The sequence below is a fragment of the Tinamus guttatus genome, unplaced genomic scaffold (assembly GCF_059628265.1).
Source record: "Tinamus guttatus ecotype Peru unplaced genomic scaffold, ASM5962826v1 Tinamus_guttatus_pri_ptg000242l, whole genome shotgun sequence".
NCBI lineage: Eukaryota > Metazoa > Chordata > Aves > Tinamiformes > Tinamidae > Tinamus > Tinamus guttatus.
The window spans coordinates 5,317,823-5,334,726 of NW_028288776.1; the positions used below are offsets into that span (position 1 = coordinate 5,317,823).

General features: G+C 54.9%; 1 protein-coding gene across 3 annotated transcripts; it reads left to right on the forward strand.

Moving 5' to 3' along the window:
* The first annotated feature begins 267 nt into the window (after nt 1-267).
* TIE1 (tyrosine kinase with immunoglobulin like and EGF like domains 1) lies at nt 268-16,506 on the forward strand. 3 transcript variants are annotated; one of them, XM_010215671.2, is made up of 23 exons: nt 268-621; nt 1,046-1,333; nt 5,659-5,769; nt 5,886-6,041; nt 6,253-6,384; nt 6,675-6,815; nt 7,387-7,515; nt 7,642-7,787; nt 8,063-8,207; nt 8,498-8,656; nt 9,126-9,263; nt 9,451-9,741; nt 11,412-11,702; nt 12,413-12,726; nt 12,828-13,038; nt 13,798-13,908; nt 14,031-14,221; nt 14,692-14,805; nt 15,033-15,103; nt 15,405-15,445; nt 15,640-15,736; nt 16,027-16,126; nt 16,396-16,506. In XM_010215671.2, exons 1-23 carry the CDS (start codon nt 576-578, stop codon nt 16,465-16,467), a joined length of 3,495 nt encoding a protein of 1,164 aa, XP_010213973.2. In that variant the 5' UTR covers nt 268-575; the 3' UTR covers nt 16,468-16,506. The 3 variants fall into 3 exon arrangements, with proteins under 3 accessions (XP_010213973.2, XP_010213974.2, XP_088382226.1); XM_010215672.2 differs by having other exon boundaries at nt 12,413-12,606; XM_088526100.1 differs by lacking the exon at nt 11,412-11,702.
* The last annotated feature ends 398 nt before the right edge of the window (nt 16,507-16,904 follow it).

The window sequence follows — 16,904 nt, forward strand, 5'->3', positions numbered from 1 at the left end:
GCTGAGGGGCCGAGGATGCTGCCATGCAAACGGGCTCCAACATGAGATCTTCTTCTTGCGGGTGAGGAAGGGGGCTGAGGCACTCCCTGCCAGGCTGGTGGCGTCAGCATGGCTCTGGGTGCCTTGAATGCGCAGCTGTGATTCCTTCGGGGACGGCATCCCTGCTCCCCGACAGAGCGGCGGCCGGGGAACAGGCCTGGGCGACTCCTTTGCCACAAAGTCCTGCTCGTGCCGTGCTCTTCCCTGGGTTGCCTGCGCTGATCCCCTGGGCCTACTGGGATCCTGGCAGAAGCTGAGCAGGGTCCTGGGCACAGCGCTGTCCTCAGGCAGGGAATGGGGAGTCTCTTCCTTGCTGTGCCCTCAACATGAACACCAGGACGGCCTCCCGGCTCCTCCAGACCTCGAGCACCAGCGAGAAGGCAAGATGGGAGCTACGGACAGAGAGTGAGAGCCCTGAGCCACCCCTCGTGGAGAGCGGATAGGGAGCAGCAGCCCTCCCGCAGCCCCTTCTCTCGCTTCCCGGACATGTCTGGGATTTTTTGACCCTTTCCAGACTCAGGACGCATTTTAAGGACATGGGACTCCAGATTTATATCCTACTTCTCCTCCCATGGCTGACAGGTAAATTCTTCTCCCTTTTTTCTTCTGCACCCAGGGAATAAGCCCCTTCCGCAGGGATGCTGTGTTGGACTAGAGAATGGAGGGTACTCAATGATACTGGGGATTAGAATGGAGCAGAGTTTTCTCTCTTCAGAGCTCACTGTGTGTAGGGATGAGCTTGGATGAAGGAAGAGACTAGAAATCCGCACCCTGCTGTCCAGATGGGCTCTGTATCAGCCAGGTGACAGGGAATGAGACTGTGCCCCAGGATAGCTCCTGAGCTGTGAAGGGGACAAGAAGGCTTGGGGAGGAGGTGTTTACATCTGGGATATGGGGCTTGTCGTGATTACTAACCCTGATGCAGGGCTGGGATGCCCGGTGCCCTTGCCCGACATGCAAGGACCGGGCCGCAGCTCCTGACATGCTCTTGTGCTCCCCATCCTAGGGGCCATCTTGGACATCACCCTAATTGCCAATGTGCAGAGCCAGTCCCACTCTGACTTCTTCCTCTCCTGTGTCATGGGAGAGCGGGATGTGAGTTACCTGCAGATCGAGAGGGACAACAAAATTGTGATGACACACCCCAAGACGGGCTTCCAGAATTACCGCAATCGCAGCAACTATGTCCAGGCCAGGGGCTTCTCCATGCCCGACCTAGTGGGGATCCTCTACTGCCTGGGCCGCACACCAACGGAGCAGGCCCTGGTGGTCTATGTGCACAACAGCCACAACGGTGAGTGGACTGGGGGCTGCTGGGGCGCTGGCGTGTCCCCGCGTGAGCTTCTCCATGGGCGAGCTGGAGATGGCATGTGAGCAGTTACAGGCTTTTTCTCACAGACTCTGAGGTTTGCAGTCCTGGTGCAACCGGGGAAGGTGTTTGAAATCAGTTTGCTCAGTGGCCCTTTGCTTAGTGGGTAGCCACCACCTTGCCACAGGACCTCAAACACTTAAGCAGGACATGGGATAAGTGAATGACAACCCATGGGGCTAGTTGCACACAAGTGCCCGTAGTGAGCAGCATTCCTTTAGCTCAGTGAGATGTTCATGTGGTGCTGCAATTTAATTGCAGATTAACTTGTGACATACAGGGGTGACACTTAGTCCAATAAAGTAGCATTTGCAGCTTCCCAGATATATGGGATGACTGTGATTTTCAACTGAGGAGTATGAAGGAGAGGAGGCTGAACTCTGAGGGTGTTACACAATTTGCAGCAGAATTGTGAGGCACCTCTCTCAAGAAGGACTGCACGGAAGGGTAACCAGCCACATAGTAGAGATGAAAATTGTGCCCAGGTTCAGGCCAAGGTCCAAGTAACAGGAAGCTAGGCGGCTCTGGAGGAGAGAGTCTCTGGTAGCGAGGTTTGGCAATCATTAACCAGGAGGAGATTAGCCCATCACCGAGCAGCGCGTCCAGTCTCATGCCAGGAGGACCATGAAGGGGCTGACTCTGGCCAGCACCATGCCCGTGTACAGGAATGTAGCAGGTGCCAAGGAATCCACAGGCTCAGACTAAAGAAAAGGCACTGGGGGGACTCTCACTTGGTGTTGGGAGTGTAACTGTCTCTTGCCAGTCGGTGTTAAGGGACAAGCTGTGCTGGGGCTCACAGGGAGTGTAAAAGTGCACAAAGCAGCTTCCTGTGCACAGACGTGTCACCTTTCAGTCTCCTTGGGGTAAGGTTGTGCCCGCCAGATCTGAGCATGGGCTTTGGTGAGCCCGAGGCTGCCAAGCGACTTGCAGCAGCAGGGCTTTGCGGCCTCCTGCTATGGCAAGAGGCATTGCCAGGGCTTGCAGGCAGTTTAGGCAATGGTGAGAGCTGGGCTCTTGCCTTCACGCTCCATCTCCTATTGTAAGCATAAAGGGCAGCCCTGGGCTAGGCTGCAGCAAGGGTAATGTCCACGTTTAACCTTGTCCAACACTGCCCCCTGCAACCTCCCCTTTTCAGGTGCATGAGACTGCGGAACTGTCAGGACTGAAATTTTCTGCATTAAGTAATTGCCTTAGGATGCTTTCTGGATCCTTTTCAGAAAAGTTCAGCTAAAACAGTCCACCTTTTGCTGAGAATGAAGTGATGAGACTACAAATTCTCTTACCTACACACAGTTTTACTATAATTTTCTTTTTTGAGAAGCTCTAGAATCTCCAGCTGTGGAACAGAGGTTGCGATAAGGAACAGAATTGTGGGGTCCAAGCATCCTCCAAAGAGCAGTGACCGGGGCTGTGTCCTTGGCCAGAAGTTTGACCTGAAAATGGCAGCAGTCATATCGGAAAGGGAGACGATTAGTCTGGACAAACAGAGCGCCAGAGAGGCGCCAGCAGAGGACAGACAGAGTCGGGGGAAGCATTAATGGCACACATAAAAGTGCATAGGAAAGGCTGAGTCCACTGTGGAGTCCAAAGTATAGTATTGTATGTTAAAGAAGGCCTGAAGTTGAATCAGGCTTAGAAACTAACCCTATCGGTGACGGCTCTCTGCGAGATTTCCCTATCACCCAGCAGGATAAAGCAGGCAGAGGGTCACAGTAGAGATATCCACTGAGTCCAGAGGACAGGAGCAAGGAGGGGTGTCATGTCCCCATACATCCCTGGTAGAAATCATGGACAGAGATGAGACCCAGTTCACAGAACTGCTTTCCATGAGCTACTTACTGACACCCTCTTGTGCATGTTTGGGTTCAAAACCCCTGTGGGAGTAAGAAGAACCAAAAAAGAAGCTGCCATTGGTCTGTTTACTTTAGAGAAGGAGAAGTAACTAAAAATGAGGAAGACTGTTTAAAGGAAAAGGTAACTAAAAATGTTAGAGTGCCAGGTAAGGAAAACTTCTTGGAGGTTCAAGTGCATATCACCTCATAAAAAGGCAAAGAAAGACGAAAAGTGCATGTGAATCACTAAGTAACTGGAAGGGAAAGATGCTAGAAGCAAGCTGGTATCTTCCAAAAGGTTGTACACAAATGAAAAAGATAAAAAAAAAAAAAAAAAAAGGAAAGAAAAGAAAATAGAATAGAAGAAAATAGGAAGGATCCTAAGCTTTGGAAGGCTTAATGCAGAAATACAATAAAATAGACCATGAGAGAATGTAAGGGGCAATTTATGAAGATTCTAAATTGACGATACATTATTTTTCAAAATCTCAAGGTCAGAGATTCTCTCAGGCCACTGCAGTTTTTTTTTTGTTGTTGTTTTTTAATCTCTGTATGCCATAGAGAATTCTCATAATGAAATCTAAATTTGTAGGGAAATTTGTCTCAAAGCGCTGATAGATGAGGACACGGAATAAACAGCCAAAATGAACAACACCTTATTGCCAGGACTGTGTTACCATGAGAAGTACCTTATTGCTACATCGCTGCTGAGTGGTGTGTGACCTCTTTCTTAAAATTGCCCTGGTGCCAGAGGACTGACTGCAAGGTTGCTAGCGTGATGACAGCTTTTAAAAAAGGGTTTCTAGGTAGGGAATTACAAGTCTGTAAACATAAATCTCAACCAGGCAATCGGTAGAAACTGTAATAAAGAGCAGAATTAGTAGGCACCAGACACCCTGAGAAAAAACCATTGTCTGTTCTGTAAAGGCAGGTAATGCCCCATAGCAGGATTTCTTTGAAGGCGCCAGTAGCAAGGATAACATGATGCAGTCTGCTCATGTTTCCAGAAAGCATTAAGAAAATGCCCTTCCAAAAGCTCTTGAAAGAAACTAAGTAATCGAGGATAGGGGAGGTCTTCACATGGGTCAATAAGTGATTAGAAGAAAGGAAACAAGAAGAGGAGTTAAGTTGTGGTTTCTGCCAGGTAGAGAAGACCCCACTGGAGTATGCACGGTGGCTCCGTGGGGATCTGTACTTCAGAGTGCATTGAAAATCGCCTGAAAAAATGACCATGTTTGCTGATGTTACTAAGCTAATCGAGGAGAGGAAGAGGAGGCGTGAAATCTGTGAAGAACTGCAGAAACTGAGTGGCAGCTGATAAGGTGGCAGAGGAAGCTCAATTGGGGTAACGCAAAGCGATGCACATGGGAACCCCCTGCTTCCCTGGAAAATGCTGGGCTCTCACTTTCGGCAGTTGGACCCCAGGGCTGCAACACAAGTTTCTGTAGGAATGAGGTGAACGCTCAGCAGAAAATCCTTATTCTCCAAGAGGCTGGGTTAGACCTAAGGAAGCTTCAGAGGAGAGCAGTGCTGATGACTACAGGTGTGGGACAGAATCAGCATGAGGATGAATAGGGCAGAGAGAGGCTCCTCAGACTGGAAAGGAGATGGCTATAGAGGGCCATGATAGAAGTCTATGAGCTCCTGAGCGTCTGCAAGAGGGTGCTGAGTGATCGCTTGTTCTCTCCCGCTGCCACTACAACAAAATAGTATTTGGCAGGTGTAAACACAAGGAGAGGAGGTGGCTCCTCATGCAGCCGGTCTTTAGCCTCAGGAATGCCAAGCCACAAGTAGGACAGGCTAAATTTGTCTGCATTTTAAAGGGAACAGAAAAATCTACGGAAGAAAAACCTCAGCCAGGGCATTTTAAATAGAAAGTTAATACCTGACTCAGGAAGTTCCTGAGCGAAAATTGCTGAAGCCTGGGGAATGCCTGGGACAAGCTCGACCTGTTAGGCCTCCTCTGCGTGCCCCGTTTCCTGCTCGTTGATGCCCGGCGCTGGGGGCACCACACGGAGCGGGCTGCTGCTTGGGAAGCCGGCAGGGCCCGTTTCGACGTGTGCCATCTGGCATGGCGCGAGGCTGCGGCTGCCAGAGCCCAAATGTGCCCTTTTTTGTACCTGTCCTGGCACACCCAGGGCCTGGTTCCTCTGTCCTTAACATATTTATAGCCTGATTTGTGTTCAACAAAGGGCGCTGGCTGACTCACTGTAGAGCTATGAGAGTTCATTGCTGCTGCATACCTGGATGCCTGGCTACGGCAGCACGGAGCCGAGCGCTCTGGCGAAGGCAAGGGCAGCCGCTGGGGGATGCGGCGTTGCTCAGCTCCTTGGCTCGCGGCCCGCTGCTGGCCTGTGCCTCCTCGTGCTCCATTGCCCCAATCCACCCCACTGCTCAGCACTCTCTCCCTTCCCGCAGCCCACCTCTTCCCTGTGAAGGCCACGCAGTCCGTGAACATCGCCGAGTCAGCCACCTTCTCTGCCAAAGTCCTCAAGAAGAAGGAGACGGATGTTATGTGGAAAAGAAATGGCAAGTGTCCTAGGAACCCCCCCAGGGAGGCTATACGGCCCATGGCAGCCACAGGGCCATCCCTAAGGCTCGCTCCCATGCCATGGAGACCACCACAGCCCCTCTGCCCCTTGCAGGTACCTACTACCAGACCACAGACCGGGGCGAGGTGCGGGACAATGTCTTCAAGCTGACGCTGCCCAATGTGAGCGTGAGTGAGAACGGTGTCTACAGCGCCACGTTTATGGGAGACAGCCCGGTGTGGAGTGCCTTCTACAGACTCATTGTCAGAGGTGAGAGGGCCTGCAGGTGGCAAGGGACAGCCCCTGGGCTCCCCCGCTGCCCCAGGGGCCCTGGGGCCAGGGCTGCGGTGGAGCACAGCGGAGGAGGAGACACTGGGGCAATGGAGGTGCCCGTGGAGCTGGTGGGAGTGACAGGGAGGGCGAGGGATTGGGGGCAGCAAAGTGCGGGCCAATGGATTTGACATCCCCGCTCTCTCTGCAGCGTGTGCCGCAAAGAAATGGGGGCCCTCCTGCGAGAAGGACTGTCCTGACTGCCTGAACGGGGGCGTCTGCCACGACCACGTCGGCGAATGCATCTGCCCCCCAGGCTTCATGGGCACTCGCTGTGAGAGAGGTAGGGTGTCCGGCTGCACTTGGGAACCACCTCTAGAAACTCCACATACCTCCTTAGCCCTAGTGCCCCTGTTTCTGGAGCAGGGCTGGGGCCATCCCTCTTCCCTGCATGACAAGGCTAAGAGGGCCAATGAGGGGGCTGCTTGTGTGTTTGGGACAGTTTTGTGGAGCCCTAGACGCCAAGCTGGGGCCCTGCCCCTGCAAAAGCAGTGCCCAGGAGGAGGGTGAGTGTATGTGGGAGGGGAGCTCAGCAAACAGCTGGTGAGGGCAGACAATATTCCTGTTTTTCAGCCTGCCGGGAAGGCCAGTTTGGCCGTAACTGCCAGGAGACGTGCCAGAGAGCCCAGGGCTGCAGAGGGCTCAGCTTCTGCCTTCCAGACCCCTACGGCTGCTCCTGTGCCTCTGGGTGGAGTGGCTCCCGTTGCAACCAAGGTACTGGGACGTGGGTTATCTGTCTGCCCACCTTCGCCCGCAAGAGGCAGCTCTCCAGCCAGCTGGTCCAGTACAGGGGCAGCCCATCTTTTCTGTCTGCAGAAGTCCAGGGCTTCCCTCAGGACACAGTTCTGTTCTCCAACAGCAGCAGCACCCACGCAGATCTCTCACAGTCTTGCCTGCTGTCACGTCAAGCTGGTTTTATCACCACTTGCCAGGTCTCTCCCCATCCCGTCCCTCACTGTGCTGCAGCTGAGATGAACAGTGGTCCCCATGGTGCAGGGCAAAAAACCCCATAGCACGCTCACCTCTCCTTTCACCCTGGGTGCTGCCTATAGCACCCCACTGACAGCTTTGGGAATAAGGGTTGTCCCTGGTCGCAGGACCATGTCACCCTCTCCATTGCTGCTCTCCCTCCTGCTTGGCAGCCAGGATCTGCATCCAGGTGCATGTACCAGCCGCCTGCGGTCTCTGCCTCCCAGCAGGCTGGAGGGCAGGTACTGCTCTGGGCCATCCCAGCAGTGACCTGCACTGCGGCTGGGGGTAACAGTGAGCTCTCCTTTTCCCTCAGCCTGTTCCCCGGGGTTCTACGGCCCGGACTGCGCCCTCCGGTGCTCCTGCCGAAACGGAGGCAGCTGTAACCGCTTCAGTGGCTGCTTGTGCCCGTCAGGCTGGCATGGACGGTACTGCGAGAAGTCAGGTGAGGTGCTGCCTGCCTAGCCAAAAGCTGTGGCCATGTGCCTAAGACTGGGGACTGGCTCTCCGGGAAATCTCCCACAGCTGGGGAGGAGCAGGGTCTGCTCTAATGCTACCTTACCTGTGCCAGATCGGTTCCCCCAGATCATCAGACTGGCCTCAGAGCTGGAGTTCAACCTGGGCTCAGAGCCCGTGATCAGCTGTGTAGCCACTGGGAAGCCACTACCTGCAAGTGACAGCGTAGAGATGCGCAAGGCTGATGGCACCGTGCTCAAGGTACCACCTGCATGCCAGGCACCATGCTCCCACCATCCCCACCCTGCTCCACTGGCTCCACTCTCACCCAGCATGCTGCTCTCTTCACCCCACCACGAACCCTGAGCAATGGGTCTCATCCCACATTCCAGGCTTCCCCAAAGGCACTCATCTCCCGTCTGATCTTGGCTGTTTCCATGGCTGATGAGTTAAAATTTGCAAGCGCTGGCATGGGGAGCAGGGCATGGGCTCTCACCGGGCCCAAGATGGGCTAACAGCACCCTCTGTGCCCACAGCTGATCAAAGCCATCATTGAGCCAGGGCAGATCACGTGTGAGTTCCAGGTGCTGAGCTTGACCAAGGCTGACGCAGGGCTCTGGGAGTGCAGAGTCTCCACAACCGGGGGACAGGACAGTCGGAAGGTCAAAGTCAACGTCAGAGGTGAGGGAAGGGCAGCAGCCAGAGTGGGACAACCTGGGGACACTGCGGGAGGCTGGTGACATGGTGAGGGCATGCTAATCTGCACATGAGCAGGGGAAAGGCCCCAGCTGCCTTTGGGCTGGATACTGATGGGCAGTGACCTGTGTCATGATGCCAGCAGATGGGTTTGAGTGCTGAAAAAAACTTCAAGGGTTTCTCTTTCCCAGACAAAGCTGGAGGGAGTCGGGACATGGTGGGTATTCCCTGTTTGCTCCCAGTCCCACTGGCTCTGTTCCCTCCTTTGCCCCCAGTGCCGCCCACACCCCTGACTCCGCCTCGGCTGTTGGCCAAGCAGAGCCGGCAGCTCGTGGTGTCACCTGTGGATTGCTTCTCTGGTGATGGGCCCATCATCTCCATCAAGCTGCTCTACAAGCCCAAGGATGACACCTCCGTGTGGTCATCTATTGTGGGTATGTGTCCACCAGGGACTGAGAGGGCACAGAGAGGACCTGGGCAGGAGGCAATGGCTGTCCCGTGGTGATTCCTTTGGTATCACCTGGTTTAGGTAAGACAGAGCAGAGAAAGCCCAAGGTTGTCATTGCAGACTGCACCCACAAACTGGTTATCCTGAAAGAGCAGGAAGAACCAGCAGGCACTGATACTGCTTGGAGGCCACCTGGCCTCGTCACCTGGCTACTGGCATAGAGATCCCTGCCTGAGCATGCTTGCCTGGGCTCCAAAAGTCCTGCAGCAACATCAGATAACTCTGTGGGATCCTAGAAGGGTCAGTGTGGGGTCTCAGTAACCCAGCTTATTGACATGGGCAGAGGTCTCCATCCTGCTCATAAGGAGCTCCTGGGGTGATGCTGAGGAGGACACTCATGGCAGGGCAGATTGTGGACTGGAGGTGTTGCTTTGACACATCTTCTTGGCATACAGTTGACAACAGTGAGAACATCACCCTCATGAACCTCCGGCCAGTGACCGCCTATGTCGTCAAGGTGCAGCTGACCCGGCCAGGAGACAATGGGGAGGGCAGCAAGGGGCCCGAGGCCATCATGGTGACGGAATGCATAGGTAAGCCCCCTCTTTCCCTAAATCTAACCCTAAGCCTCATCTGAACTTCCTGACAAGCTCCTCCCCGATGTGGCCAGTGGGAGTGGGGGCAGCATGTAGCCAGGGAAAGCAACGTGGTGCAGGGCTGAAAGCCTTCACAGCCTGAAAAGTGCCAAGGGATGAGTTTTTGCTGCCTCTTTGTTCACAGAGCCCACAGTGAAACCTGTGATTGAAGGTTGGTCAATAGAGGAGAAAAATACACTTCATGTCAACTGGAAATTGCCACATAACCACGAGCCAGCACATGGGTTCATCGTCCATCTTTTTGACTCTGCAAGGAGGCTGATCTGTGAGAAAAACATCACGTCCATATCCGTGCTGTCTGCTCGCATTGCGGATCTGGAATTCAACACAGAGTACAGCCTGGAGGTGCTGGTGTACCACTGCACGAGCCTGGGCCCCCCCTCAGACCTCTACAAGGTCATGATAAACAGCAAAGGTAGGCACTGCAGGACGTGCACATCCCCCAGCACAGGCCAGGCTGGTGCGGCTCAGGGCATGGCAACATTTATCCCAAAACACAGTGGGCTTCAGCAGAGCAGTCTCCTACTCGTAACCCACAGAGAAAGGGGAAGGCCCTGGAAAGTGAGAGGAGATCAAGTACCACACCAATCTTTAGAAAGGGAAGGGAAGAATACAGAGAATTACAATGATAAATCAATTGCAAATATAACAGCAACCACCCTGAGGCAGGCCACAGGTAGAGCTACTCCTGCATCCCATCTCTGATAGAGCATGAGATGTTGCTTGAGGAAAGATAAAGGTGCATGTCAAAAAGAGTCCTCATTTCTTCACTAGGCCTTGCAGCCTGCAGCACCAAGGAGCTTGGAAACATCCTAAACTCTGTGTTACCTCTAGTCTCTCAAGAGTGTTGCTCACAAGTAGACCTGTCGACCATGTCCTTGTCTGAGCCCTGTTTGAACTGTCTATGTCTCTGGGCTTTACAACATCCTGTAGCAACAAGTCCTTAATATAATTACACATTGTATGAAAAATGATTTCCTTTCATTTGTTTTAATCCTGATGCCTGATAATTTCACTGTATGGTCACTAGGACTTGTGTGGACAGAAATCTGTAGTCACTCTTTCCAGTGGAACAAACAGTCATGAAGCTGGGAGACAGTGCGGAGGTGCAACATAGTCGCTGTGGGCTAGGGAAGAACAAATCATGTCCAGTCAGTCTGACTTGCCTTTTTGACAGGGTAACTGGCCCGGTAGATAAGAGGGAAGCAGTATACGAGGCTTGTGACTTCAGTAAAACATATTTTGCTCTGGTACACATTAGGAGGACTGTTGCATATAAGGCTTGAAAGATGTAATTTTCCATGCATGCTGTAAGAGCTTTGTGTAATTTGGGGCGGGGGGAGATGGTTTAACCAGCATATGGGCAGGCTGGAGAAGGGTCAGAGGAGTCGATGTGAACTATACACTCTGTGAGGAAGAGCTGAAGAAAGAAAAATCTCACAAGAGCTACTAAATGCAAAGACATGTGGCCTTAGAGTCCTTGAGGCTGGGGATGTGTTTGGAGGTGAAGTCCTACCCCACTTTTACACTGTCACAAACTCACCCATTTCTGGCCACTGCTGGTGCAAGATAGTCTGACCCACATGGGTGCCTCATGTTTCCTGGGGAGTAGACCAGGGAACACGAGACTGAAATGTGGCTTGAAAGCAATCTTCCAGCCTATGCAGAGTTGTTAGAAAGAGGACAGTGATCTATGTTGTGTGTGGTAGCCAGGGCATAGACCAGAAGTCCTCTCAGTTTACAGCAGAGCTGCTTCAGGAAGGAGCTGGTGGCTCTGTCCACTCAAGGAGTGGTGAGCACTGCCTCTGATATGTGGGTTGCCTTAAACTCAGCTCCTACAGAAGTTTCTGAGAGCAGCTCCCAGCAGCAGGGCCTGTCTGCCTTGTGCTGCCTCATTCAAGCATGGACTGGGGTCCCTGGAGCTGCCTTCAGACCTGAGGTGCCTTTGTCTGTCTGTCTGTCATTGTCTGCAGTGACTGGAGGGGTTTGGCTTTCCCTTCACTGACCCGTGTACCAAGTGCTGGGAGCCCAGAGCCCCCAGACCTCCTGGCTGGGGGCTGACACTCTCTCCTCTCCTTGTCCCAGGCCCCTCGTCCCCACGGTCGCTTTCCGCAGAGTCCCTGTCTGACACAGCAGTCAGGCTCTCCTGGCAGGTCCCCGAGTACCCCAATGGGGGCATCACCAAGTACATAGTGGAGCTGCAGCAGGTGGGGGGCACCAGTGAACCCCAGTGGATTGACACAGACAGCGGCGCGGAGACGACCAAGACCATCGGGGGCCTCAATGCCAGCACGAACTACCAGTTCCGTGTCCGGGCCAACTCCCACGTGCCAGGAGAGTGGAGCCAGCCTGTGAAAGCTAAGACCCTGGGGGACGGTGAGTGAGGCATCCCAGCAGGGCACACATCTGGACAGGGTTCGGGCCTTCCTGCCCCAGCCTGGCCGCCTGGCTTGGCTGGTGCTCCTGCCCGTGCGATCCCTGCACCACCTGGGTCCCCCAGACACAGCTGTGCCCGCTGGCTGCCTCCCTGCAGGCAGTGTGGGCAACGGGGCTCTCCCGGAGCTCCAGCTCAGTGCCGGGGCTGCCAAAGGGAGAGCGGAGTGCTCGTGGCAATCTCAGAGAGCTGCTCTGAAGCAACAGCCTGAGCATTAAACACTTGCGGGTGTCTTCAGAAATCCTGCTCCTGAGTAGGACAAGGGAGACATGGTGACAGCACAGCACCCATGGAGTAGCTATGCCTTGGCCAGAGGGTGACACAGATTGCAAAGGGCTAAAGGAGCAGTGCAGAGCTAGTAAAAGAGCAGGGGGACAGCACAGCTCTAGCAGAAGTTCAGAATCCAATGGCTTTGTCAGCAGGATCCTGGGCAGTAATGCCTTCACCTCCATGCCAGCCTGCCCTTTGGGTGCATCTGTGGTTGGTGCTTATGTGGGTGCCTGGGAGGAGCACCCTGGGGTGCTGGGGCAGGGCAGTGAGGTCTCTGAAGCCCCGTTAGGCAGCAGCTGCTTGGCCTATCTCTACAGGTCTATCTGCTGGGCCAGTTCATCTGTGGTGCTCAGCTGTGGGCCTTGACCCTTTCTTTTGGCAGGAGTGCTGAGCGCACCGCCCAGCCTGGGCAGCCAGAGCACCGATCAGTCGGGCGTAGACCAACAGCTGCTCTTGGCCATCATCGGCTCTGTGTCCGTCACCTGCCTCACCATCCTCTTTGCCCTCCTTGCACTTTTCCTCATCAAGAAGAACTTTTTCCACCGGCGCCGCACCTTTACCTACCAGTCTGGCTCGGTGAGTGCCGCCTGCCCCACCAGGAGTGTGTCCCCAGCTCCCCACGTCCCAGCCCGATCCAGGTCACGCTCTGTAGCCTCCAGTCCGGATGCCACCAGGCCTCACTTCCACGCAGAGAGGGTGCGGAGCCTGTCCTTGCCCGTGACTTCTGCCCTGCTGGGCCTGCCGCAAGGGCAGAGAGGTGCCTGGTGCCTCTAACCTCACCCACTTGTGTTTTCCAGGGGGAAGAGACCATCTTGCAGTTTAACTCGGGGACCCTCACCTTGACACGCCGGCCCAAGCCACAGCCTGAGCCCCTCAGCTACCCCATCTTGGAGTGGGAGGATATCAAGTTTGAAGATATGATCGGGGAGGGGAACTTTGGTCAGGTCATCAGGGCTATGATCAAAAAGGATGGCCTGAAAATGAACGCAGCCATCAAGATGCTGAAGGGTGAGTCCTGTCATGTCCAGGCCTTGATCTTAAGAATGACTAAAGAAGACATGGAGAAGTAGTAGAAGTCCTGTCTGCACCAAGCCAGACTTCCAACCTCTCGTCAGGGCTCCAAATAGGAATAGCTGAAATGGGGGGTATCTCTGTCAACCCCTCCATACCTTTCCTGGCTTTGTTCAGAAGCACTGCTCACAGCAGAGCTGGCAGAGCTTCAGTCTTTATTATTAGCCTCTAGCAACCCTGAATAATACCTACATGGTGCATTTTGAGAAGCCTGTAAACTTGTGGTCGCCATTGAGTCTCGGAGGAAACGTTGGGTCAGTGCCAGCCTTTCACTTCATATCCCTGGGGTGTTAACTGGAACTCACCTGACCTGACCCTGTGAGGGGTGGCTGTCAGGGCTCCTGCTGCTGGGCCAGACCTTCCTAGGCACTGCCCTGGCAGCCCTTCCAGTGCACAGGAAGGGAAGTCAACTCACCAAGCCAGCCAAAAATACCCACTTCTTCTGTGGGTGAATTTCTGGCCAGATTAGCGTAGTTCAGTCTGCTCAGAGGTGGGCTGATACTGAGCAGGGGAAGAAGCACATGACAGGATGGGGCAGGGGAGAGGCAGCTTCTCTCTGTCTGCAAGCTCAGTCCATGTAAGACTGCATCCAGGGCACCACTCCTGACTGAAGAGGAGGCAAGAGCTGGGACACAAGAGAGCAGCAGAAAGGCCCTCAGCGTAGGACTGAAGAGTCTGTTCCTGCTTTGCTTGCAGAGTTTGCTTCGGAGAATGACCATCGGGACTTTGCTGGGGAGCTGGAGGTGCTGTGCAAACTGGGCCATCACCCCAACATCATCAACTTGCTGGGTGCCTGCGAGAACAAGGGTGAGGGCAGCCCCCTTCTCTTGGCTGGACCAGTGTCTCTGATCCTACATTGTCCCCTGCCCAGCTGAGCTTTCCTCTTTCCTTTACAGCATCTGATAATCTCTGCCTCCTTTCTGCTGCAGGCTACCTGTACATCGCTATTGAGTATGCACCCTACGGAAACCTCCTCGACTTCCTCCGCAAAAGCCGAGTCCTGGAGACGGACCCAGCCTTTGCCAAGGAGCATGGGACTGCATCCACCCTCACCTCCCAGCAGCTCCTCCAGTTTGCCTCAGATGTGGCCAAGGGAATGCAGTACCTGAGTGAGAAGCAGGTATGTGCCCAACTCCTCCAGGCAAGGGCCTGCATTGCTCACAGCCCAGGGACCAAGCCCCGGCCTCTCTGTGAACATGCGCGAGGATCTGGACATGCCAGGCTTCTGCTTCTGCTCTCCTCTCTCACAAACCCTCCCAGAGCCCAGAGAGTCCTTTCACCATGGGCCTGGTGACTCCTGTATGGAACACTGAACCCCTGGGATGCAGGATGGAGAATTTGGCTCTTGATCATTGGTCTGTCCTGTCTTGGTTTCATGGCTCATCTCTCATCTCCACTGCTTGTCGCGTACTCACTCAGGGGAGAGGACAAGGCTCCCTGGAGTTTCAGGAAGCTGATGAGGATTTGCTGGGAGCAGGAGCCTGGCAGGTCCAGAGAGGGCAGAAACATTCCAGAAAACTTTGTCCATCCATATCTTCAGAGCACTGTAACTTTTGCAAGCTGGCGTAGCTCACTTATGGCCTCTTTCAGTTCATTCACAGGGACCTGGCAGCCAGAAATATCTTGGTGGGAGAAAACCTGGCCTCCAAGATTGCTGACTTCGGGCTCTCCAGAGGGGAAGAGGTCTACGTGAAGAAGACAATGGTGAGGCAGGAGCTAGGAGTCTCCATGCGGCCTGGAGCGGGAACACCCACCATACTGGGACTAGCAGTCTGGAGCTGAGGTTCAGGGGATGGATCCTGGCTCAGCTTGTCCTTCGCTCTTGTCTCCCTCAAGACTGAGAGGAGACTTTTCTGCTGCTTGGTCTTTAGCAGAGATCTCTGAAGTGTAGGGCATGTCCCCACGCTGATGATCACCATCTGTTTCCACAGGGTCGCTTGCCCGTTCGCTGGATGGCCATTGAGTCACTGAACTACAGCGTGTATACCACCAAGAGCGATGTGTAAGTCCTGCAGGCACCAACACACGGGTTGGAGGCACAGGAATGCCCACCTCCATCCCTCCCTGTGCCCCCAGGGCAGCTGGCACAGTGCTGCTCTTGCACTAGGTGTTGGCAAGGGCAGAAGGCAATGCTGCTGCAGCCCTGCCCAAGGTCTGGCTGCCTCCTGCCTGCAGCTCAGCCCTAGCCCTGTTGCAGTGACAGCACAAACCCCTCCAGCTTCATGCTGGTGCCCAAGAGTGGGGCACAGTTCCGTGAGTGGGACAGCAGTTCCGTGTCACAACCTGGTCTCCTTCTATTTCAGATGGTCATTTGGTGTCCTGCTATGGGAGATTGTCAGCTTGGGTAAGGCTCTTAGTCCCCTGTGCCCACCTGGGCCCCTGAAGGCATGGCAGAGCCCTTCTGCAGCCTTGGAGGGCTCCCCAGGACCCTGCGGAGTGGTGGCTGGGGGCACAGGCACACCATGCTACCCAGGGCTTTGCATTGGGGGATGAGGCAACTGTCCCCATCACAGCCACATCTATGTCTCTGGCCCACAGGGGGGACACCATACTGTGGGATGACCTGTGCCGAGCTCTACGAGAAGCTCCCTCAGGGTTACCGCATGGAGAAGCCACGCAACTGTGATGATGAAGTGTAAGTGGGCAGATAGCCCTGGCCCAGGGCTGTCCTGAGTGCAGGGCTGTTGTGCTCAGCGGGGCCAGTCCTTGCGAGCTGCGGTTTAGCTCAACAGCAGTGTCCCTGTCATCTTGGGCTTGCTACTCAAGTGGGCTCTCACTGGCTGCTCAACCTGTGCACCATTACCAGGAGAAGAGCAGGGTCCCACGTCCCAGTCACCCAGCTCCACACTTTGCCCCTGCTTCTCCCCACCTCACATGAGCAGCTTTGCTGTCCCCTTTGCTGACTTGATGTGGGTCTTCCCCCAGGTACGAGCTGATGCGGCAGTGCTGGCGTGACCGCCCCTACGAGCGCCCACCCTTTTCACAGATCTCCATGCAGCTCATCCGCATGCTGGAGGCCAGAAAGGTGAGCGTCTGGAGACACGGCTTGGTGCAGGGTGCCTGCATCGCCCTGGGCTGCGTGTGGGGTCTGTGTGTGGAAGCACTGCTGGCTTCCTGAGGAGTGCTAGGGAGATGCCCACCTTGCACAGGGCCTAAAGGCGGGGGGACTCCCTGGCAGCCCCGCAGGCTCCCAGCCCTGTGCCCCAGGGTGCTGCACTTGTGAGCATGCCACTAAGGGTGGGAAGGGGGACAGGGACAGGCACAGCGTGCTCCTGACTTGGGTTCCTTGCACAGGCCTACGTGAACATGGCCCTGTTTGAGAACTTCACCTACGCAGGGATTGATGCCACCGCAGAGGAGGCATGAGGCTGCGCCCAGCACCGTGCAGCCGGCTGCCCAGCTACGCCGGCTGTAGAAGAACAACACTGACCCCCAAACTGCCGGGATAATGCCGTGGGAATGAGGGACTGCCTGTCCCCCAGGTCAGAGTCCCAAACACTACTGACCCTTCCTGAGAGTGCCCTTCCACGCAGCAGGACTGCATCGTGCCCCACGGCTACCACTCAAGGTGTGCTGGCCACGCTGGCATGCCACTGGCCTCTGACAGTGGCTCCACACAGCCAGGGAACATGCTGGAATGTCCCCAAAGGACAAGACCCTAGATGCATGGCCTGCATGGTGTTTGCAGGATTATGGCAGGAGAAGGGCTCTCCTAGGAGCTGGCAGCTGCCGCAGTGTGGACTTCTGTCAGTGTGTATGAGCTGGCCTATGCAGGAGGACATAAATACCCACCCTCTGGGGTA